This window comes from Staurois parvus, unplaced genomic scaffold (assembly GCF_062004578.1).
Source record: "Staurois parvus isolate SC_StPar_1 unplaced genomic scaffold, SC_StPar_1.0 ptg000192l, whole genome shotgun sequence".
NCBI classification, from domain to species: domain Eukaryota; kingdom Metazoa; phylum Chordata; class Amphibia; order Anura; family Ranidae; genus Staurois; species Staurois parvus.
Window position 1 is genome coordinate 5,737,503 of NW_028317988.1, and position 21,163 is coordinate 5,758,665.

At 40.7% G+C, this 21,163-nt stretch overlaps 1 protein-coding gene across 2 annotated transcripts in view; it reads left to right on the forward strand.

The window, feature by feature from the left end:
- The window catches only part of TRERF1 (transcriptional regulating factor 1), a 197,145-nt gene that overhangs the window by 160,536 nt on the left and 15,446 nt on the right, over nucleotides 1–21,163 (forward strand). For both annotated transcript variants that reach the window (XM_089677823.1, XM_089677822.1), the window contains exons 11-13: nucleotides 10,135–10,223; nucleotides 18,228–18,341; nucleotides 19,533–19,712. In XM_089677823.1, coding sequence (XP_089533949.1) covers nucleotides 10,135–10,223; nucleotides 18,228–18,341; nucleotides 19,533–19,712 — 383 coding nt within the window. The remainder of the gene's footprint in view (nucleotides 1–10,134; nucleotides 10,224–18,227; nucleotides 18,342–19,532; nucleotides 19,713–21,163) is intronic.

Consider the following 21,163-nt stretch of genomic DNA (forward strand, 5'->3'; position numbering starts at 1 on the left):
TTCTAAATTCAAATGTTTTTTATCCTGATGCATTCTCTGCATTAAGGTAAAAAATGCGCAATTGCTTGTCCTAACCACCCCCCCCCTAAACTCGGAACTGGCCCCTGCCAGTGCAGTCTTGGCTACAACACCACTCCCTTTACTTCCTGCTTTCACAGGACACACTGAGGGCAGACATAGCCATAAGCTCCTGCTGCTGTCAGTCAAATTCCTATGAGGTGGAAGCATGGGGCATGGCTTAACAATGCTGTGTGTGTCTATGGATGCACACAACCCGACTTAGGAGCACGCCCACATGGGTGCCTCCTTAGCACACAACTTGCTAAGGAGGCACCTGTAGAAGGAAAGGGTGGACAATGCTGGCGAGGGACTGCATGAAAAGGAGGTAAGGGCATTTTCTGTGCAATAATGTTGTATAGAGCAGGTAAGTATAACCTCTTTTTTTAAGTAAAAAAAAATCCCCTTTAGTAAGGTAAAAAAAAGAACACCCCAGTATATGTACAACCCCCGTCCCTAAACACTTACCTACTTTCACCACCTTCCTTGTCACCACCACTGAATCTTTTGGTGATCTGCGCCTTTCCCTGAACTTCTGTGTTATAGAGGAGGCGGTGAGAACAGGGGAGTAATAGGCTCCTGCATCTGTCATTTTGCACATGTACGTGTACACCTCCTGTGCGCAAACGTTTTTAAAAATGAGATATCTCTTTAAAATGCTATTTCCTCTTAGTGGAAATTCACTTCATGCTCCAGCCCTCTGATGCTCAGTAGTGGAGAATATGTTCAGCTTCTATACCTCACCACCTTTGACATTTCAATGACAGAAGGGTAGGCAGGGCTGAGAATGATGGCATAGATGAGTAACCCCAGGCTTCCACATGCAGACTTGTTATGTAGAGGAAGAGATGGTGGTATGTCTGACTGGGCCTTTTAAATTACAGAGTGTGCTGGGCAGCATGGTCAGTATGGCAGTATGGTCAGCTCTGGTCACTCTGCTGATTGTTGGACAATTCGGTCATATTTGGACATACTGCTAAGTGGAAAGGTTGCTAGAGCAATGTCTGTCTAACCAATATCTATTTCTGTGAATTCAATAGGGTTTTAGACTCCAGACTTACTCACTAACCGCTGCCTGTCATCACCTTCCTAAAAAGTTATTCTGGGTCTGTCCCTTCCTGATGCATGATGAAACAAAATTATGCAACACATTGATCATATTCCAACTTAACTACTGTAACATTCTTTTTTGTGGTCTATTAACAGACAAACCTAAGCTAGCTATACACTAGTAGATTTTCAAATGCATGTTCGAAAATTCCGTCATTCAATGACTTGACGAATGTCATTCAAAAGTACTAAAATACAGTTTGCCTTTAACATTTAATTTTGGAGTGAATGGACTTTCCTGAATGAAAACCACATTCACTGTTAGAAATTCATTCATTCATTCAAGAAAAAATTTCCATCCTGCTCTCTTTCGAATTTTCTCGTCATTGTGGTTGAAAACAAACATCGATTTGATGGTGCTAATGTCAGAGCATAGTACTGTTATGGACTTGACAAATTTCGTATGAATACCTTTAACCACTTCCCGACCGGCCGTTGCATATAAACGGCCAGACGGTGGCAGTGCAGGGTCGGTTGACCGTTTATAAACGGCCTCCCCGCACCCTGCTTGTGCGCGCTCCCTGGAAGCGCGCAGCACCGCAATCCGGTGCCCGCTGTGTCCTCCGGACACAGTGAAACAGCGATCGTCGGACGGAACCTCTGTACGAGGTCCCAATCATGTGATCACTGATTGGCCAATCAGTGATCACATGCAAAGTAGTAAGCAAGATGTCACTTGTGACATCATTGCTTACTACGTGTGAAATCTGTGAATGATCACAGAGGTCACATGGTACAAGGCTATTCACAACAGCCTTGTACCATGTGACAAGCTGTGACCAATCACAGCTCACTCAGTACTTCTCAATGAGTGCAAGAATGCAGACAGAGAGAAAGAGAAATGATTGCTTTTACAGCCTTTATGGGTGTAAAAGCAATCAGTGTAAAAAAAAAAAAAAATCTTCATCACCCCCCACAAGTAGTACAGTGTCACCATGGTGACACTGTACTGCTAGGGTGACAGTATGTAAAAAAAATAAATAAATAAAAAATAAGAGTATAAAAAAATAAAAATGTAAAAAAAATGTTTAAAAATTATAATTTTTGGTTATAAACTAATTTGGATTTTTTTTTTTACTAAAAAGATAACAGAATAAATTTTGGCAAAGATTTATGATGAAATATTATTTATTTGCAAAATTTTATAAAAAAAACACTTTTTTTCAAAATTTTTGGACTTTTTTATTTACATAGCAAAAAAAATTAAAATCCCAGCGGTGAATAAATACCACCAAAATAAAGCTTTATCTGTCTCAAAACAATGGTAAAAAATTAATTTGGGTACAGTGTTGCATGACCGCACAATTGTCATTCAAAGTGTGATAGCGCTGAAAGCTGAAAATTGCCCTGGACAGGAAGGGGGTAAAAGTGTCCGGTCTGGAAGTGGTTAAAAAGTTTGTTTCATTGCCATGCCTATGTTTTGAATTCAACATCCATTTTGAGGATGCCTGTGTGTGATTTTTCAAAAATGAAACCCAAATTCACAGAATTTCCTTTGTTCAAGAAAAATTTATCATCCTTCAGCTTTCCTCATCAGTGCAGTTGAAATCAGTCATTGAGTTCATCCTTATAACTGTTAGAAAATTGAATGAAGATTCCAAAATGAAAATTGTCAAACAAAATTTTACTGGTGTATTGCCAGCTTGAGATCCGTCAGTTGCTCTACAGCTTGACTCATCCACCTCTCAATAATCTCTTCAGATGCTGTCCTACTCTAAGCCCCTCTGCACTGACTGTCTCCTCATCCCTACCACCTGTCCCCCATGTTCATCTGCTCTGCTGATCAGCTCCCCTTTTGGGCTCTTGTGTACGCTTATATTCTTTGAAGGGCATGGGTCTTCTCCTGATTGGTTGTTCAGCCCACTGTCAAATGCTGCACATGCCATAACCATAGGATCAATCATAGATTTGATTGTTTTGAAGAATACTTCACTGGAAAATTATTTTATACACCAAAGAAATAGATTAAATTGGTTGAATCCAGTTAATTGTTCCTTCAGGGCTATTTCCGATTGATAGCAATTACGGCTTATTATTTTTTGCTCCTTTAGTGCAGTTGATTTCTGAAAAATGTGATTGTTTTATTGAAATTGTTATATTACAAAATAATTTGCATTTAAAGCTGAACTAAACCCACAGATTAATTGTTTCCCAAAACAGTTACATTACTGCACACCATGGGGTTGATATTGTAAAATTGGAGAGTAAAAATTTGATGCAGCTGTGCATGGTAGCCAATCAGCTTCAGCTTGTTCAATTAATCTTTGACAAATAACTGGAAGCTGGTTGGTTTCTATACAGAGCGGCACCAGATTTTTGCATCCTCCGGTTTTACTTAATTAATGCCCATGAATGAAGACTGTCACAGTTGCGTGCGTGTTTGTCAGCTTTCAATCGAACTGTCAAGCCATCAAATGGCTGGTGTCATAACTGATCACATGTGTAAAACCAAAGCTACTGCAGATCAAACAGAGGTTAAGATGGCCACTTCCTTGTTTGTAAAGGATAGGAGGGTTTAGTTCCACTTGAAAAGTGTGAGATCAGTGTGTGACCAACTTGAGACTTGTGTGTTTGATTACAAAATAGCAAAGCAATGCAATGCATAGCAAAAGCAAGAGTAAATGAAAGTGATTCATAGGATCCAAATCTAAATTCAAACACTGAGCTTCTTATTTGTCAATGCTTTACAATCTGATATCAGAAGCTCAGTAGCCTGAATACACAAGTCCCAAAGCTAGCCATACATGGCTCAGTTTTTTTTTTTGTTCAACCAGGAGGCTGAATAAAAAAAACTAAACCGATTCCCCCATCCACACATTTGAAGTAGATAGGGGAATCCTCCCTGCTGTTCTTTTGTATTCTGACAGCTGAGAGACTCCCCGGCTGTCAGAATACACAGATCAGCGCTTAATTCCAGCAGGACCGTTCAACAGAAGCTGATCATAAGATCAACTTCTGTTGAATTGCAGTGGCCACACATGGATAGAAATTTCGCCAGTCTCTGCTGAACCTGCCAAATTGCAATCCATCTCATGACAGTTCTTCCATCTGCCATTTGGATAAATAAGGCAGACATGTTGGGGTTTATTTACTAAAGCTGGAGAGTCCAAAATCAGACTCCCTTCTGCATAGAAACCAATCAGCTTCCAGGTTTCATTGCCAAAGCTTCATTGAACAAGCTGAGGTTAGAAGCTGATTGGTTTCTATGCAGAAGGGAGTCTGATTTTGGACTCTCCAGCTTTAGTAAATAAACCCCGTAATGCCCTGAACAAAAAACCGATTCAGCTTTTATTTTTTATTAATATATTTATGGTTGAATGGTTTCTATTAATGACAGCAGCACCTTTCAGTACAAAGCAAATGTTTGTGATCATTCATGAGACAATTTTCTATTTAACTTGCCCAGAGAAGAGTTGACACAAAGGTCCTTATTTTCTTCACATTATAGAAAACACCTTCACCTCTCATGGTCAGGGTGAAGGCAGATTCCATTACACACTGGAGGTAATGCGACACTATCTAGATGAGGATTTCTCATTAGTGTTATCATTTGGAATGAACTTCTAAGGGGATATAAGAACATCCAGACAAGAACATGTAACCTTCAGGATTAATTATAAGCAAGATACACATGTATTTATCTGAAACAAAACCATCATAGACTGTAAGGCTCTTCAGGACAAGGACTGATCTGTGTGCTTCTGTAAATATGTAGAAAGGTCTCATTAGTAAGTACTGTTATTATACAGGATTTATATAGCACCAACAGTTTGCACAGATCACTGTACAATATAAAGGGAATCAATACAATTCAAAAAACATGAGGGTTAGGAGGGCCCTGTTCCTGGGAGCTTACACTCAAAAGATAATAACTGTGAGAGATGAACTGATGGGAGATGTAAAAGATTCAGTTATTAGCTGAAGGCAGGATAGGCTTACTCGAAGATATGTTTTCAGGGATTGCCTAAAAGTGGACAAGGAGATTGCCAGACGGATTGGGGTAGGGAGTTTCAGACGATGGGAGAGGCTCTGGAGAAGTCCTGGAGGCTAGCATGAAAGGAGGAGACAAGGAGCTAGAGAGCAGGAGGTCTTGGGAGGAGCAGAGAGGATGGCTTGAGTAATATTTGGAGACAAGATTGGTGATGTAATTTGGAGCAGAGTTGTGACTGGCTTTGTATGTTATTGGTAATGTTTTAAATTTTATTTGCTGGGCAATGGGAAACCAGTTGAGGAATTGGCAGAAAGGGGTGGCAGACATGGAACGGTTGATAAGGTGGATGGGGCTGGCAGCAGCGTTCATTATAGACTGAAGAGGGGATAGCTTGCGAAGAGGTAGGCCTATGAGGAGGGATTTACAATAGTGAAGCTGAGAGATTACAAGGAAGTGAACAAGTTGCTTAGTGGTTTCAACAGTTAAAAAGGGGCACATTTTGGAGATGCTACGAAGGTGAAGTCTACAAGGTTTGGACAGTGTGTGGATTTGGGGCTGAAAAAACAAGTCAGAGTCCAGGATTATACCTAGTACCCTGGCATGAAGGGAGGGACTGATGGTTGTATTATTGATCTTGATGGACAAGTCAGGGGAGGGGGCACGGGTTGGAGGGAATATTAAGAGCTCAGTTTTAGAAAGATTAAGTTTGAAGAAGTGGTTGGACATCCATACTGATATGTCAGTTAATAAGTTAGTAATGTGAGAGGAGACTGTAGGAGTGAGGTGAGGAGTAGAGAGATAGATTTGGGTGTTATCAGCATAGAGATGGTACTGGAAGCCATGGGAGTTTATCAAGTGACCAAGGGAGGAGGTGCAGATGGAGAAGAGGAGGGGTCAAAGGACAGAACCTTGAGGGACCCCTACAGAAAGAGGAAGTGGAGAGGAAGAGACAGAGTTATAGGTAACACTGAAGAAGAGCTGTGATAGGTAGGAGGAGAACCAGGAGAGAGTAACGTTTTGAAAGCCAAGAGTGAAGTTTTTTGAGGGGATGGTCAACAGTATCAATGACCGCAGAGAGGTCTAGTAGTAAGAGTATGGATTACAGTAGTGGTCATTGGTTTTAGCAGTTAGTAAATCATTAGTGAGTTTTAGTAGGTCAGTTTCTGTGAAGTGCTGTAAGAGAAAGCCAGACTGTAAGGGGGCAAGAAGGTTGTTGTCAGTGAAGTAGGAGCTCAGACAGTTGTAGACTAAGCATCCTAAAAGTTTAGAGGTAAACTGGGAGCAAAGGGATGGGTCTTAAACTATTAAAGTTATTCCTCCTCAGCTACCAATCAGCAGCAGGTTGGCCCCGAAAGCTTGAATCCGATTGGTGGCCATTTTTACAATAACTTTAGTCCTTAAACAGGACGTGTTAATACTGAAGGCTACTAAACTTCTATTGCTATTTCTAGCCAGTGTGTGTGTCCCTGTCTCTGTCTCTATATAGTATATATAAATAGCTTTAGTACTGTGTCTTTATCTAACACTATGCTAATTTGAGATTGTGACTCTGTGGACATGTTTACTTTATATTTTGTATATTTTACCAATATATTATCTATTGTTTTTTTGTCTCATTATTTGGGCACTCCATTTTTTAATACAGGAAGGGTAAGGCCTCATGCACACTGGACATTTTACCAGCTGCTTCTTGGGGTATCTGGCATTTTTTTCCTTACCTTTAAACTCCCTTCCATGTTAGCCTATGTGTCCATGCACACATGAAATTTTAAAGGAGTTTAGAGGCAGAAAAAAAAAAAAACATTGCCAGTGCGTCCAGTAGCAGCAAAGTTTTGGCAGAAAAAAGCTTGACGCTTCTAAACGTGTAAATGTGCCTAAATGCACTTTAACACTAGGTGCATATAACACTTGAGCATTAATTCATTTCAATGGCCATAAGAAATTATTTATTCTAGCCTGTGAAATGAATTAGCTCCCAAATGCTTGCGTGGCTAAACGCATTGCAAGCTTTTACAAGCATCAGGCATTTCTTCTGCCAAAATGCTGCTGCCATGTTAGGTGCTTGGACGTTTATTCATTTAATTGGCCAGAGTATTTTCCATTGACATGGATAAACGTCCAAGCGCTTAACGCGGTTAGTATTTTTGCCGCTTTTAGCGTTTTGAGGCAAAACGTTCCTCTCCTGAACAAGATTATTCTGCATTCAGAAGAGGAACGTTTAATTGCCCCTAAACTCTGCTGCTCCTAATTTCTAGTAAAAGCCTATGTGTACATGGACACATAGGCTTTTATTGAGTTGTATTTATTGAGTTGTAATCCAAAAGCTCATAAACTCACTTTTAGTGGCAGCAGTATGTATGAGACTTAAGAAGCAACAGCACAAGGTAGTCGGCCTAAAAGTGGTAAATGATAAATGGTATGAATGGTCTAGAGTTGTGAGCAGGGTGATCCAGGGCTCTGTCCTGGGACTGATTCTGTTTAACAGGTTCATAAACAACATAGAGGTTGGAATAAATTGTTCAGTCTCAATGTTTGCTGATGAAGCAAAGCTTAACAAGTCAAAAATTTCAAAAAAATGTCAAAAAAAGTAAAAAAAAATGGGGCTAGAATGTCACTTATGAGAAATGACTACAAACATTAAACTTACTCTCCCTGGAGAAGAGATGCTTAAGATGAGATGCAATCACAACATAAATATTTAAATGGTGACTGTATCATTGGAAGAAAACTGTTTAACCATTTGAGGACCAAGGGACGTATTTGTCCCATGTTTTTAATTGCGTGTATCATCTGATTAAGAACTTAAAACTCTTTTTTTTTTTGGCTTGAGTCAAAATTTTAGTTCTTATCAACAAACAACAAATGGATCTAGCTTTTTGCCAATTATTTCATGAAATATACAAATGGTATGCAGCGCTAAATAGTATATCAACCATCAATGTAAAGATGGATAAGACAGTAAATCCTCAATCACAATATGAATGGTTCCATATAAATGAAGATATAAATGTACAAATGTAATGAATAGATTGAAATCCAATTGGGCTTGTGGACGGATCTGGTAAATAATTGCGCTTACCACAAAGACATACAAACAGGGCGTTGTATGTATACAGATGGACATCCGGGCCTGATCAGCAAATAGGACAGCATCCGGTCACCATATGAGACTTCCAGGAATGGTGGAAACCCCCCAAGATCACCTCCGGTTTTGCCAGCAGGTCCAACGCAGTCCTCTCCAAATAATGTTTCTCTGGATCGCTCCACCTTGATAGGGCTCGTAAATAACGAGCCAGAGCAAAAAATGGCAATGATAGTGAAGTATGTCTTTATTGGGTAAACAGCAGAAACAAATGTAAGGAACTCACAAAATTGGAGAACACAGCCACGCTCGTTGTCAAAGGGTGGCTCAAAACATGTTAGGGGATCCACCCAACAAACGCCATTTGATTACCAGGGAGCCACTAATCACCAGGGAACCTCTTCGTTTGACCTGGGCTGTGTTCTCCAATTTTGTGAGTTCCTTACATTTGTTTCTGCTGTTTACCCAATAAAGACATACTTCACTATCATTGCAATTTTTTGCTCTGGCTCGTTATTTACGAGCCCTATCAAGGTGGAGCGATCCAGTGCAATCTTTTTCTGTTTTTCACTTCTAAATAAAACATCATTGCACTATGGAAGGATCTTTTTGTGTCTTACATATCTGCCATTGAGTGGAGGTGGAGCGAAATAGATACGCTGGGGGAGGAGTCTCCATTTACCTTATGGTCCATGGATGAGGAGCATATTCATGAGGATCGGGTATAGAGGAGAGTATTAGCATTTTGGCCCTGTGTGGGTCATTGTGTGGAGGTGAGCAGGCACTGCTGCCATTTGAGGATTTATGCACCAGAGTGAAGATCACTTTTTACACGGTTTCACTTGCATGGACTTTTTATATTTTTGATTATTCACGGATTGTTTTTTTAATGTATTTGTGATTCACATTTATATGGTAACCTATTGAATAAATATTTATATTGAATACTATTTGTTTATACACACGATATATCTTATATCACTGTTTATATATTCACTTCATTTATGTGTATTAATTTCACTATAACGATATACTTGTGTATATGGGACATTTATCACTGAGCACTATTAAGTTGTCACAAGTGGCACAATTGGTATGAATTTATAAAGTATTTTAGCGCTTCACTAATGTATGTATATATAGTTAACACTTATTGGTTTAAGTTGAGTGACAGCAGCTTTAATTATAGGGATCACATCCATATAAAGCGCAGGAGGATACCCTCATTTACTGTCACTGTACTAATGACACTGGCTGAGAAGGGGTTAACATCTAAGGGCAATCAAGTGGTTAACTGTGTGCCTAACAAGTGTTAATGTACGTACTGTGTGCTGCTTTTCACTACACATCAATTTGTTTCTTTTCCCTGCTTTGCAGGGAAAAGAAATAAAGCGATCATTCCCTCTGTTCAGAGCCCTATGTTGTTTATCAGCCAGTGAATCGTTGGCCAGGATCTGCTGACGAACTCCCGCTGTGTCAAATCACAGGGGAGTAGGCAGGTGGGGGCGTGCAAAATCTGGAAACAGGCAGTGACTTACCAGAATCTGTCATGCTGTGCACTATGCACCCTGCCCTGCTTTCCAGCACTCAGTCACTGTTCCACATCACAGGCAGGCATGCCTTCTGGGCCAGTCAGAGGTGCTTGATTGACAGCGTCTCCTTTTCAGAACCTTGCTGTCAGCACTCCTGAGCAGTCCGGCTGCGTGGTGTCTATGTACAAGGCATCCTGGAAGGTTGTAGTGATGAAGCTGATAGGGACGTCACCAGCCCATGTGACCCGCTACGTCTGCTCTTCACATGCAGTCCCCACAGACCTGCATTGTTAGTGAGCTAGAACCAAGCCCTTAGGAAATGTTTATTCACATTTTTAATGATAACATGATCAAGCAATGCTTAGTTAGTGTCTAACCTGCAATACTGCTAAAAAAGGTGTAATATCGTCTATATTTTGCAGGTTCAGACTACTGGAACAACAACGAGAAGAAGAGTTTTAACAAAGCTTTAATTACCTGCAATAAAGATTTCTTCCATGTTCAAAAGATGGTAAGATGATATTCCATACATAAAGGATTTCTGGGTAAGAAAAGCAGAGCAGATATTATATAGGTCCATGTACTGTGCGTGGGCAGCTGTGTCAGGCACAGAGTGTGACAAGTGCAGGTCGGTGACCATGTCATGGTGATTCCTCTGTGTCTGCGATCTGCAGGATAAAGCGAAAATTGGTTCACTGATGGCCATCACAGCTCGGTTCGTCCTACAAGAATCCAGAGATAAGGCGAGCTTGTGTTACTGGGAGCTCAGATGATATTGACGTAACAGAACAGAATGAGTTCACATTTTTACACACTGTCAGCTAATACTTCCTTACCGGGGCAATTCTGACACTTCTCATATAAAAGTAAAAATCAATGTTTTTTTGCTAGAAATTTACTTAGAACCCTTAAACATTATATTTTTTGTAGCAGAGGCCCTAGAGAATAAAATAGGGGTTGCTGCAATTTATTCTGTCACATGGTATTTGCGCAGCAATTTTTCAAACACAATTTTTTTAAAAAAAATAAATTTTAATCAATTAAAAACACAATTTATAACTCAATTTCTTTGTAAAACATAAAAAATGATGTTATGCTGAGTAAATAGATACCCAACATATGCTTTAAAATTGCTCATGCTCTTGGAATAGTGCCAAACTACAGTACCTAAAAATCTCCATAGGTGTTGCTTTTAAAATTTCTGCTGGTTACCAGTTTGAAGTTACAGAGGAGATCTAGTGTTAGAAGTATTGCTGTCAGTTTGATGTTACCTCACATGTGTGGTTTGAACACCATTTACATATGTGAGTGTGACCTGCGTATGCATTCACTACAGGGGGACGGGGCGCTTTAAATTTTTTTTTTTTTACATTTATTTTATAACTTTTTTATTTTTACACTGTCTCTGTAAACAAAAAACTAAATCAATTTTATTCCTATCACAAGGGATGTAAACACCCTATGTGATAGAAATAAGTAGTGACAGGTCCTCTATGGAGAGATCTGGAGTCAATAAGACCCCACATCTCTCCTCTACAATGTAAAGCATTAGATGAAAAAAATGGCCTTGTTTACATTAGGCTGGAACTGGAAGTGATGTAATAACATTGCTCCGGTCCTCCTAGGCCAAAGAGATGAGTGGAGGCCATCTTTCCTTTACTCATCTCTAAGCTCAACTGCCACGATCCTCAAATCGGTTCTCAGGCTCACCGATCATCCAGGTAAACCCAAGAGACAGGGGGGTGGGGGAACCCCTCCCACTGCTTCTTAAAGTGGTTTAGAGGCAAATGTGCCACTCAGACCACTTTTAGCTGAAAGAAAATCTCTGGCTGAAAAAAAACAATACGGGGTTAATGCACATTGCTCCAGCCATAATCTCAGTATTCCACTTTCAACTCAGGGCATATTTTTACTATGGCCAGGTTAGGAAGTGGTTAAAATGACACAATTTTATTCATGTCTATAGCAGCCTTTTTCAACCTTTTTACTCCAAAGGAACCCTTGAAATAATTATTAGGTCATGCTAAAATTAATTGGGGAGTCAATGGAAAAAATGCCTTGACCTTTAGTGATGGTCAAAATGCCACTGATGTCAAATTCCAGACAGTTAAAAAGGTTGTTGGTGTCAGGCTGTTGGTTCTGCCAAGTGGCATTGGACCCATGACTATCCAGGCACCATCAATTAGCAACAACTCAAGGAACCCCTAGCAACCTATTGAGGAACCCTGTCTGAGAATAGCAGGGGTCTTCAGGCTTTCTAAACAAAGGGCCAGTTTACTGTCCTTCAACCTTTAGGGGGGCCGGACGGTGGCCATTGGGAGTAGAAAAGGCCCTGACATCAGTGGGAAAAACAATGCCCCGTATTTGGTGTCAGTGTGTAGAATTGTTCCCCATCATTGGTGTCAGTGGGAGGAATTGTGCCCCATTGTTGGTGATATTGGGAGGAATTGTGCCCAATCATTGGTGTCATTGTGAGGAATTGTGCCCCATCATTGGTGTCATTGGAAGGAATTGTGCCCCTTCGTTGGTGTCAGTGGAGGAAATTATGCTCCATTGCTGGTATAAGTGGATGAAATAGTGACCCAAGGGCTGGATAAAAGCAAGCAAAGGGCCGAAGTTTGGAGACTACTGGTCTATAGTATAGCTTCTTAGCTATGTATTGATGGGCTGATTGAGTAGTGATCAAATGTATTTATAACCAATATTAGCCAATTAGATTTTAGTTTACTGCAACCAAATTGCTAGATAATTATCTCTGATTGGCTTTGCTTTTGTTATAGAAAGTTTTTTAAGGGTCAGTAACAAAGTTGTAGGTATGTTGTTTTGCTTTTCTGTATAACTTGCTATATACAGAGGTTTCTAGTCTTATATGAAGATTAATGATGAGCTAAGGTTCGGCCTGAACCCGAGGTAAGCTTTCAAATGATAGCAGGCTACCAGCCCAATTAGTTGCGGCGGGGAATTCTCCACCCCGCAAAAGGGCATAACAAAGAGACAGAGATGCTGGTGAGACATCATTAACCTAATATTTCCACATGGCCACACTTGGTCAATGACATTGTCCAAATAGGGCCATGTGACCACAAATGGATAATGACATTGTCCAAATAGGGCCATGTGACCACAAATGGATAATGACATTGTCCAAATAGGGCCATGTGACCACAAATGGATAATGACATTGTCCAAATAGGGCCATGTGACCACAATTGGATAATGACATTGTCCAAATACGGCCATGTGACCACAATTGGATAATGACATTGTCCAAATAGGGCCATGTGACCACAAATGGATAATGACATTGTCCAAATAGGGCCATGTGACCACAATTGGATAATGACATTGTCCAAATAGGGCCATGTGACTACAAATGGATAATGACATTGTCCAAATAGGGCCATGTGACCACAAATGGATAATGACATTGTCCAAATAGGGCCATGTGACCACAATTGGATAATGACATTGTCCAAATAGGGCCATGTGACCACAAATGGATAATGACATCAGCCAGCATTCACGCCCCTTTGTAACATGTGTCTGTAGGGCAGAGATTTCCCAAGCCGCAGCTGATTGGGCCAACAACCTGCTATCATGTGATGGCTTTCCGTAGGTTTGGCCCAGACTGTAGCTTATCCTTAATGTAGATTAGGGACATGGGACCCAAAACAATTTGCCTTTCATGGCTCAAGGCCCTCGAATTCATGGGGAATTGCAGATTCACTAAATTAAGCCAGAACTCCCAACCTGCACACTTGCCGAAGTTTCATACTTTTTATGTGTACTAAACAGGTGGGAGCCTAATCCTGTTTTGGCTGAACTGTCATCTTCCTTTTTCTTGTCAAACGGTACTCATTTCACATCTTCTCTTTCTTAGACTTACTTGTAAGGTGTAAAGGAGACCAATCAAGGCTGGGCTTATGTAAGCTTGAGTGTCAGGAGCTCAGAGATCTAAGTATATCATATTTTAGACTGCACAGCAATGGCAGCTCCCCTACAGCTATACTAGGCTGATTCCTTAATAGCCCAACTCCAGGTTTACTATGACTTTATATAATTTGGTTAGGCCATTCTAGAATAAACTGATTTACAAATGGTTTACCCGGTTGGCCTAAAGCCTAAAACCAGGTTTACTGGGACTTTAAATAGTTACATTGTTACTAAACCCACAACAGTAAAATCAGTCTGTATATGCAGTAAAGCATGCTTGTTATACTCACTGCGGAACTTAAGGGGTTAATCCTCTGCATTGTGTAAAAAAGGATGTTTGATCCTGTCTTCTCTAATCCTCCCCTTCTTCTACTGTCCCCATTTCATCTCCAGACAGAACACAGCCTTGGGGACACTCTGCACATGCTCAGTTTGGTGTGTACGGCTAGAGAGTTTTTCTTTTTTTTGGGAGGGTGCATGTGATCAGCACAGGACCAATCAGCGCTGTCCAGAGAAAAGGTCAGGGTTTATGCAATCTCATACGGCAGTGAGAGGAGAATGAAAACTCCTCCTACAAGCTTTAACCAGTGCTCAGCTGGACACTGATAGAAGTCATAAGACTGCTATATACTGCTGATGAGAAAAGCAGTTTATATTTACTAAAATAATTGCATTTCCATGTTCTGTGTACTGTGGAAGACCAGATATAGTGAATGCAGGGTCCTGGGTTTAGTAACACTTTAAGTAAAGTTCTTCCTAATGGACATTAGAGCCGTGACTACTGGCAAGTGTACTTCTTAGTGTACAAGGAGTTCTATTCACACACTTTATCTCTGCGGATAGAAAACGTAACAAAGTATCTCAGAAACCTAAACCCAACTGAGGATGATCACAGCATCACAATAATGGATTTTTCCATTGAATTGAACTGTAAAGTAGCAATGCAGTACCTTTAGTGTGGCATATCTCTATTTATCCCCACTTTACTAAAAGACCTCTATAGGGAAGAAGGAAGTGTTCTGTTTTATTCTGTACATGAACAGATGTTGTGAACCATAATGCAATGGTCAACTGACCAAAAGAATGTGGCTACTGCTCAAGACTATCGCGTTCATGTGTTTCTAGTGAAGGGTACAGTAAATGCTACATTACACAAAGACATTTTAAATGATCATGTGCTTCCAACCATGTGGTAACAGTTTGGGGAAGACTCTCTTCTGTTCCAGCATGACTGTGCCCCCATGCAGACATAGCTCCCAACTGTCCCCCATTAGCAGGGACTGTCCCTCTTTGAAGAGCTAATCCCTTTTTCCCTCAAGCAGCATCAGCTGTCTCTCTTATGGGTCTGATGTGTCTCTATACAAATTGTATTATTTTACTACCAGGAGTGATATGTGGCACTAAATTTTTTATCCAACCTCTATATTACTGCATTTAATTTGGGACAACTATTTCCTTTACTAACAGAAGTGTCTGCTGGGAGAGCTGTACAAACTGTATTTAGCATCAGCTACAAACAGTGCACAGTGCAGTGTTCCGGCAGTGGGAAAGAGCCTTCCTGCCCCGTTCCTGGAACAAAACTGTGTCAGGCTGAGCACTGCTCGGCCATTCATAGAAAATCTTGTATTTGTATGAATGAACACAAGACTTTCTCTGATTGGCTGAGGTGGTAATTATAAATTATACATAGAACAAAGTTTTCAAAACATGACATACTGAAAAATGTGTTTTTACATCAAGTGGATCCTGTTTACATGTATATCTAAAAAGAAAAAATTAGAAGGCCACACATAGTTACATAGTTTGTCTGGCTTATAGAAGACAAAAGTCCTACCAGTTCAACCATTAAAAAAAAAAAAAAGTTTGAATCCTACACCCACAGTTGATCCAAGGCAAAAAGCACAGCAAACATGAACCAATTTGCTCCTGCAGGGGAAAAAGTTTCTTCCTGATCCCCCGAGAGGCAATCGGATATTCTCTGGATCAACTTTACTTATAAATGTTAGTATCCAATTGTATTCTGTGCATCTAAGAAAGAATCCAGGACTTTTTTTAAAGCAATCCACTGAGCTGGCCAGAACCAACTCTTGAGGGAATCTATTCCACAATTTCACAGCTCTTACTGTGAAGAAACCTTTCTGTGTTTGGAGATTAAATTTCTTTTCCTCCAGACGTAAAGAGTGCCCCCCTTGTCCTCTGTGATGACCTCAGGGTGAATAACTCTACACCGAGTTCACTATATGAACCACTGATGTATTTATACATGTTGATCATATCCCCCCTTATGTATTATACATGGACATCATATCCCCCCTTAATCTCCTCTTCTCAAGAGAGAATAAATTCAGTTCTTCTAATCTTTACTCATAGCTGATCTCCTCCATGCCTCTTATCAGTTTGGTTGCCCTTCTCTGTACTTTCTCCAGTTCCCCAATGTTCTTTTTGTGAATTGATGCCCAAAACTGAACTGCATATTCCAGATGAGGTATTACTAATGATTTGTACCGGGGGAAATGATATCTCTCTCTCTGGAGTCTATACCTCTTTTAATACAAGAGAGGATTTTGCTCGCTTTAGAAACCGCAGCTTGGCTTTGCATGCCATTATTAAGCTTGTGATCTACCGGAACCCCCACATCCTTCTCCACCATTGATTCCCCCAGTTGTACCCCCCTAGTATGTATGATACATGCATATTCCTAGGCCCCAAGTGCAGAACCTTACATTTATCAACATTAAACCTTATTTGCCACATAGTTGCCCAATTACACAGAGCATTGAGGTTGGCTTGTAAGTCGGAGACATCCTGTGAGGGCCCACTGCACAGCTTGGTGTCATCTGCAAAGACTGAAATAGTATTTTTAATCCCAGACCCTATATCATTTGTAAATATATTAAAAAGTAAGGGTCCTGCTTATGGGACTCGGTCCGCTCCTCTAGTGGCTTGATGTCATCCTTCTACCTCTGCTCCCAATTACTAATAACCCTCTTTTCTGCCACGTTTAGATCAACCTAGGGCGTTCTCTTGGTGGGTGGCCAATGTCTTTTCGCAGGTGCGCCACTTTTTGATTTCTCGGTCTTTCCCCACCTGGAATTCTCTTGGGGAATCGCGGGATGTTCCCCAGGCGGAATTTTTTCGTTTTCTTCAATTTGGCATTGGCTAACCTTGTTTTGTGGCACCTCTGCCTTTCCATATCAGAAATCTTCCTTTGAACAGCTTTGCCAGCAGCGTCCTGGCACCCCGGGTCTTGTTTCCCTATTCTACGCGTCTTTGAACAGACGCTCAACGCACACTTCCCTATTGTATGTTGTTCAATGGGAGTGCAATTTGGGGGTGACCGTGGATCCGGAGGACTGGAATAAGGCCTGGTCGTTTATAGCTAAATGTTCATTCAACACAAACACACTGGAGGCGGCATATAAAGTACTGTCCCGCTGGTATTGGGTGCCGGCTTGTATAGCCCAGGCAAACTCTACCCATAGTGATCGCTGTTTTCGGGGTTGTGGCCATCGTGGAGATGTGCTACATATATGGTGGTCATGCCCGAGACTGATTCGGTTTTGCTCTCGTGTATTTGGCCTTCTCTACACATTGTTTCATCTCTCCATACATCGGGAAGCCCGATATGCTGTTCTTCATACCGAGCCTATTGGCTCACCAGCAGAAGTTGGCCTCTTATTTGTTTTTGTCGGCACCTAAAACGATTGCTCAGGCCTGGAAGAGTACATCTGTCCCTCTTCAGGGGGTCAATCTGTCCACTTTATTGCTTAATGAACAGATGTCGAGTATCCTTAATGACTCCCATTGCAATTTTTTTAAAATCTGGGAGCCGTGGTTGACATATGCTTTTCCCATGCTCCCCCTGGCTAGTCTGGGTCTAGGACTTTGATTGGTACTGGTGTTCCCGTGTGTGATTGGTACTGGTGTTCTGCCTTCGGTTCGTTGCACTGGTGTGCCATTGATAGGCCCTGCATGGGTGTGCCTTTTGCTTCAGTTTTTTTTTGTTTAAAACCTTAAAATCAATAAAATACAAAAAGTAAGAGTCCCAACACTGAACCTTGGGGTACACCACTGACAACCCTAGACCATTCAGAGTATGAATCATTAACCACTACTCTCTGAATACGATCTTTTAGCCAGTTTTCTATCCATTTACATACAGATTTTTCCAAGCCTGTAGATTTTACCTTACACATTAGCCGTGTGTGGGGAACTGTGTCAAACACTTTTGCCAAAATCCAAGTATACCACGTCCACCACCACTCCTCTGTCCAAGGTTTTGCTCACCTCATAAAACAAAATCAGATGTGTTTGACAACTTCTGTTCTTTCATGAATCCATGCTGTCTGTTCCTTAAAATATTGTTTTCCAGCAAGAACTCATCTATGTGGTCTTTTACTAAACTCTCCAGTATCTTCCCAACTATAGAGGTTAAATTAACAGGTCTATAATTATTTGGTAAAGATTTTGACCCCTTTTTAAATATTGGCACCACATTGGCCTTACCCCAATCCAGTTGTACTATGCCAGTCATTAAACAGTCATTGCCTTTAGGTCTACTAATGCTGTCCTTTTGTTCTAGATAAAGACAAAAACGGTGTCACAGTGTGTGGAATATTACTATACATGGAAGAAAATACTGCACATGGGCCGTCGCCATAGGACGCGCATTGTTGAACTTAATGAAGATGACACCGTAAGTTCTACAGCCTAAATGTTATTGTATGCCTTAATTTTCCATGTCTACTGTAGTTCCATTCACTTTGTTTATATAACTGAAGATCATGTGAAAGAGAAAATTATTACATCTCAAAAACAATTTCAGATTTGCTCATGATTGTATAGACTTTGTGTCCTAAAGCTGGCTTTAGACATGAGATGGCTTTCCATTCCATCCAAACAACAATCCCATGTCCATTGAAGTAGTAGACATGGGCCTGCTGAACATTCTCAGTATGGAAAGATTAATATGGTGGGTTTGGAAACATTGTCCAGGTAGATGGATTGTGCCTGTACGGCTGACCTGCTTAGGCCTTTGGACAGCTAAATATGGCTAAGCCTGAGTAAAATTAGCTTCATAAAAACATTATATGAGCAGGACCAGAGACAACCAACCTTTTTATTAAAAGCTGTGAGACGCAGGTAGGTATGCGGGTGGGGATGGATAATTTAGTTTAGGATAGGCAGGTAGGGAAATTAACTTTCTCTAAAAATATACTCACCCCTTATATGTTTGTGGTCTTCCCTAATCTAATTCAAAAATGGCCAGTAATACCTTAGCTTTTATAATGCCCTAAAACTGTACCACCTAGAACTTCTTTGGTTATCCCAAAGCTGAAATTTAGGTATGACAATTTTCTCTTAGTTACATTGGTCCAGCTTTAACCAGTGTTTGTATGTGCCATGCCTGCGGGATTCCCATGGAAGATGGAAATCACTGTAGCAGGCATTGCCACTATAATGATCTCTGCTGGCTTCCGTGTCCCGTACCATGTGGTTGCCCTGCTGCTTAGTGAACACAAGAGGTCTCTCCCATGCAGAGAACCTTTTGCATCTTCCCAATAAATGCAAAGTGTTTTCTGATTGGATAAGGTAGAGAAGCAAAGTGGTGACATCCTAATCTGCACCTTGTTCAAGCAGAGAACACTTTGCAATTATTTAGAAAATGCAAAATGCCATGTGAATGGCGTAAGTAGCAGGGCATTCCTTGGTACAGGACCAGGAAGCTAGCAGCAATCACTGTAGCAGTGGTGCCTGCTACAGTGATTTCCAACTTTCAGGGGAATCCCACAGGCATGGAACATACATATGTACAAGCTCAGCTTTTAAGACTCTACTAACTGGTAACTTAATAAGTAGGGATTTGAGATTTCATTTTGTTTCCTAGACAAGCGTGGATGATGTGGATGATGAAGAAGAACATGAAGGCAGAAAATTTGAAGAGGACTCTGAGCAAGTGCAGAAATCCGCAGATCCCGTCCACCCAGCAGAGGTGGACAGTGCAGTGGCTGAAAACCTTGGCCCTCCCGCTGGATCATTTGTGTGTGAAATGGGAAACTGTGGAGCTGTAAGTACAATACTGTGCTTATTGAGCTTTCTCCTTTTAATCAAAGAGGGATGGTTCCATTGGTTTGGATATTTTATACAGCCACATCCCAGAAGGCTCCTCCAGGATCAGTTAAGTTAAGGATCAGTACATCTAACTGCTAGGAGACACAGAATCGGACTTAGAATACACAAGAAGTATAATGTCTCTTTGCTGGCTTGGGAACTACTGTAATCCTAATTAAAAGGTATGCGCTAATAACAAACTTATACAAAGGTGTATATCATCATCCAAAAAACATTAGTGTTTTAAATAAATAATTATAGTGTCCAAACATAAATTAGTGTCCAAAAAATATATATATCTTCAGTGACTTGAACCAATTGTGAAAAATCCACCACCAAAGGAGATTAAATGAACTCACCAGAGCTAATGGCTGGGTACCGCCCCTTGATGACGTCGGTGTGACGAAACCGGTTGGGCGTGGCCTACTCGATGTGGACCTTAGAGAGCCTTGCTGTTCTGTGCTGTATGGGAGAGATCCGCGGTGAGCGTTAACTGTATCTCAACCCTTTTTTGCGATTGAAGCTGGTGTCTGTTGGACACCTTGTTTGTGAGTTTCCTTATACCTTTTTTATTAAAGAGATAAATGAAAAAAACGTATTGCACCATTATGTTCTCTTTTGTGTCCCTGAGTGTACTGCATGCTCTCATGGAGGTATGAGAAAGAGTGGAGAAGTTCATCATAAGAACTTGGGCTGCAAAGTTGTTTGTCTGTGATTATTATTATCTGGAAGTATCTGAAACATCACCATATCTATTTGGACATCGGGTTCATTGCTCCCAGAGCACAAGCGCTGTTGCTGGTTTATAATCTGACCAGCCATTAGCTCTGGTGAGTTCATTTAATCTCCTTTGGTGGTGGATTTTTCACAATTGGTTCAAGTCACTGAAGATATATATATTTTTTGGACACTAATTTATGTTTGGACACTATAATTATTTAATGTTTTTTGGATGATGATATACACCTTTGTATAAGTTTGTTATTAGCGCATACCTTTTAATTATGATTATTGTTGCCAAAATTTGTTTTGGGTGGGATATGCTGCTGACATTTTGGTGTTTTTTGTAAGTGGCGCTTTTTTCTTTTTTAATTTGGTATTGGGAACTACTGTGTTGGCAGCACTGAATAATTAAAAGGAAGTCTGCTCTTCTAATGCTTCAGGAACAGATAAGCCTCAAACAAGCTGTTCATACATGACTATAGTTTTAGCTAAATAGCCCAAAATTTGAACTGCAGGTTGTCCTATCGGCCCCACCCAGGTCAATGAAAGTTGATTTAATAATCGAAGGAGTCAGGTGGTGATCAGCAAAACAGTGACTCGATCTTACCAGATGTAGTCAATATTCCTGTATTCAGATAGCCATGGTGCTGCAGCTGTTTGAATACAATAGGCGGCAGTGCAGAC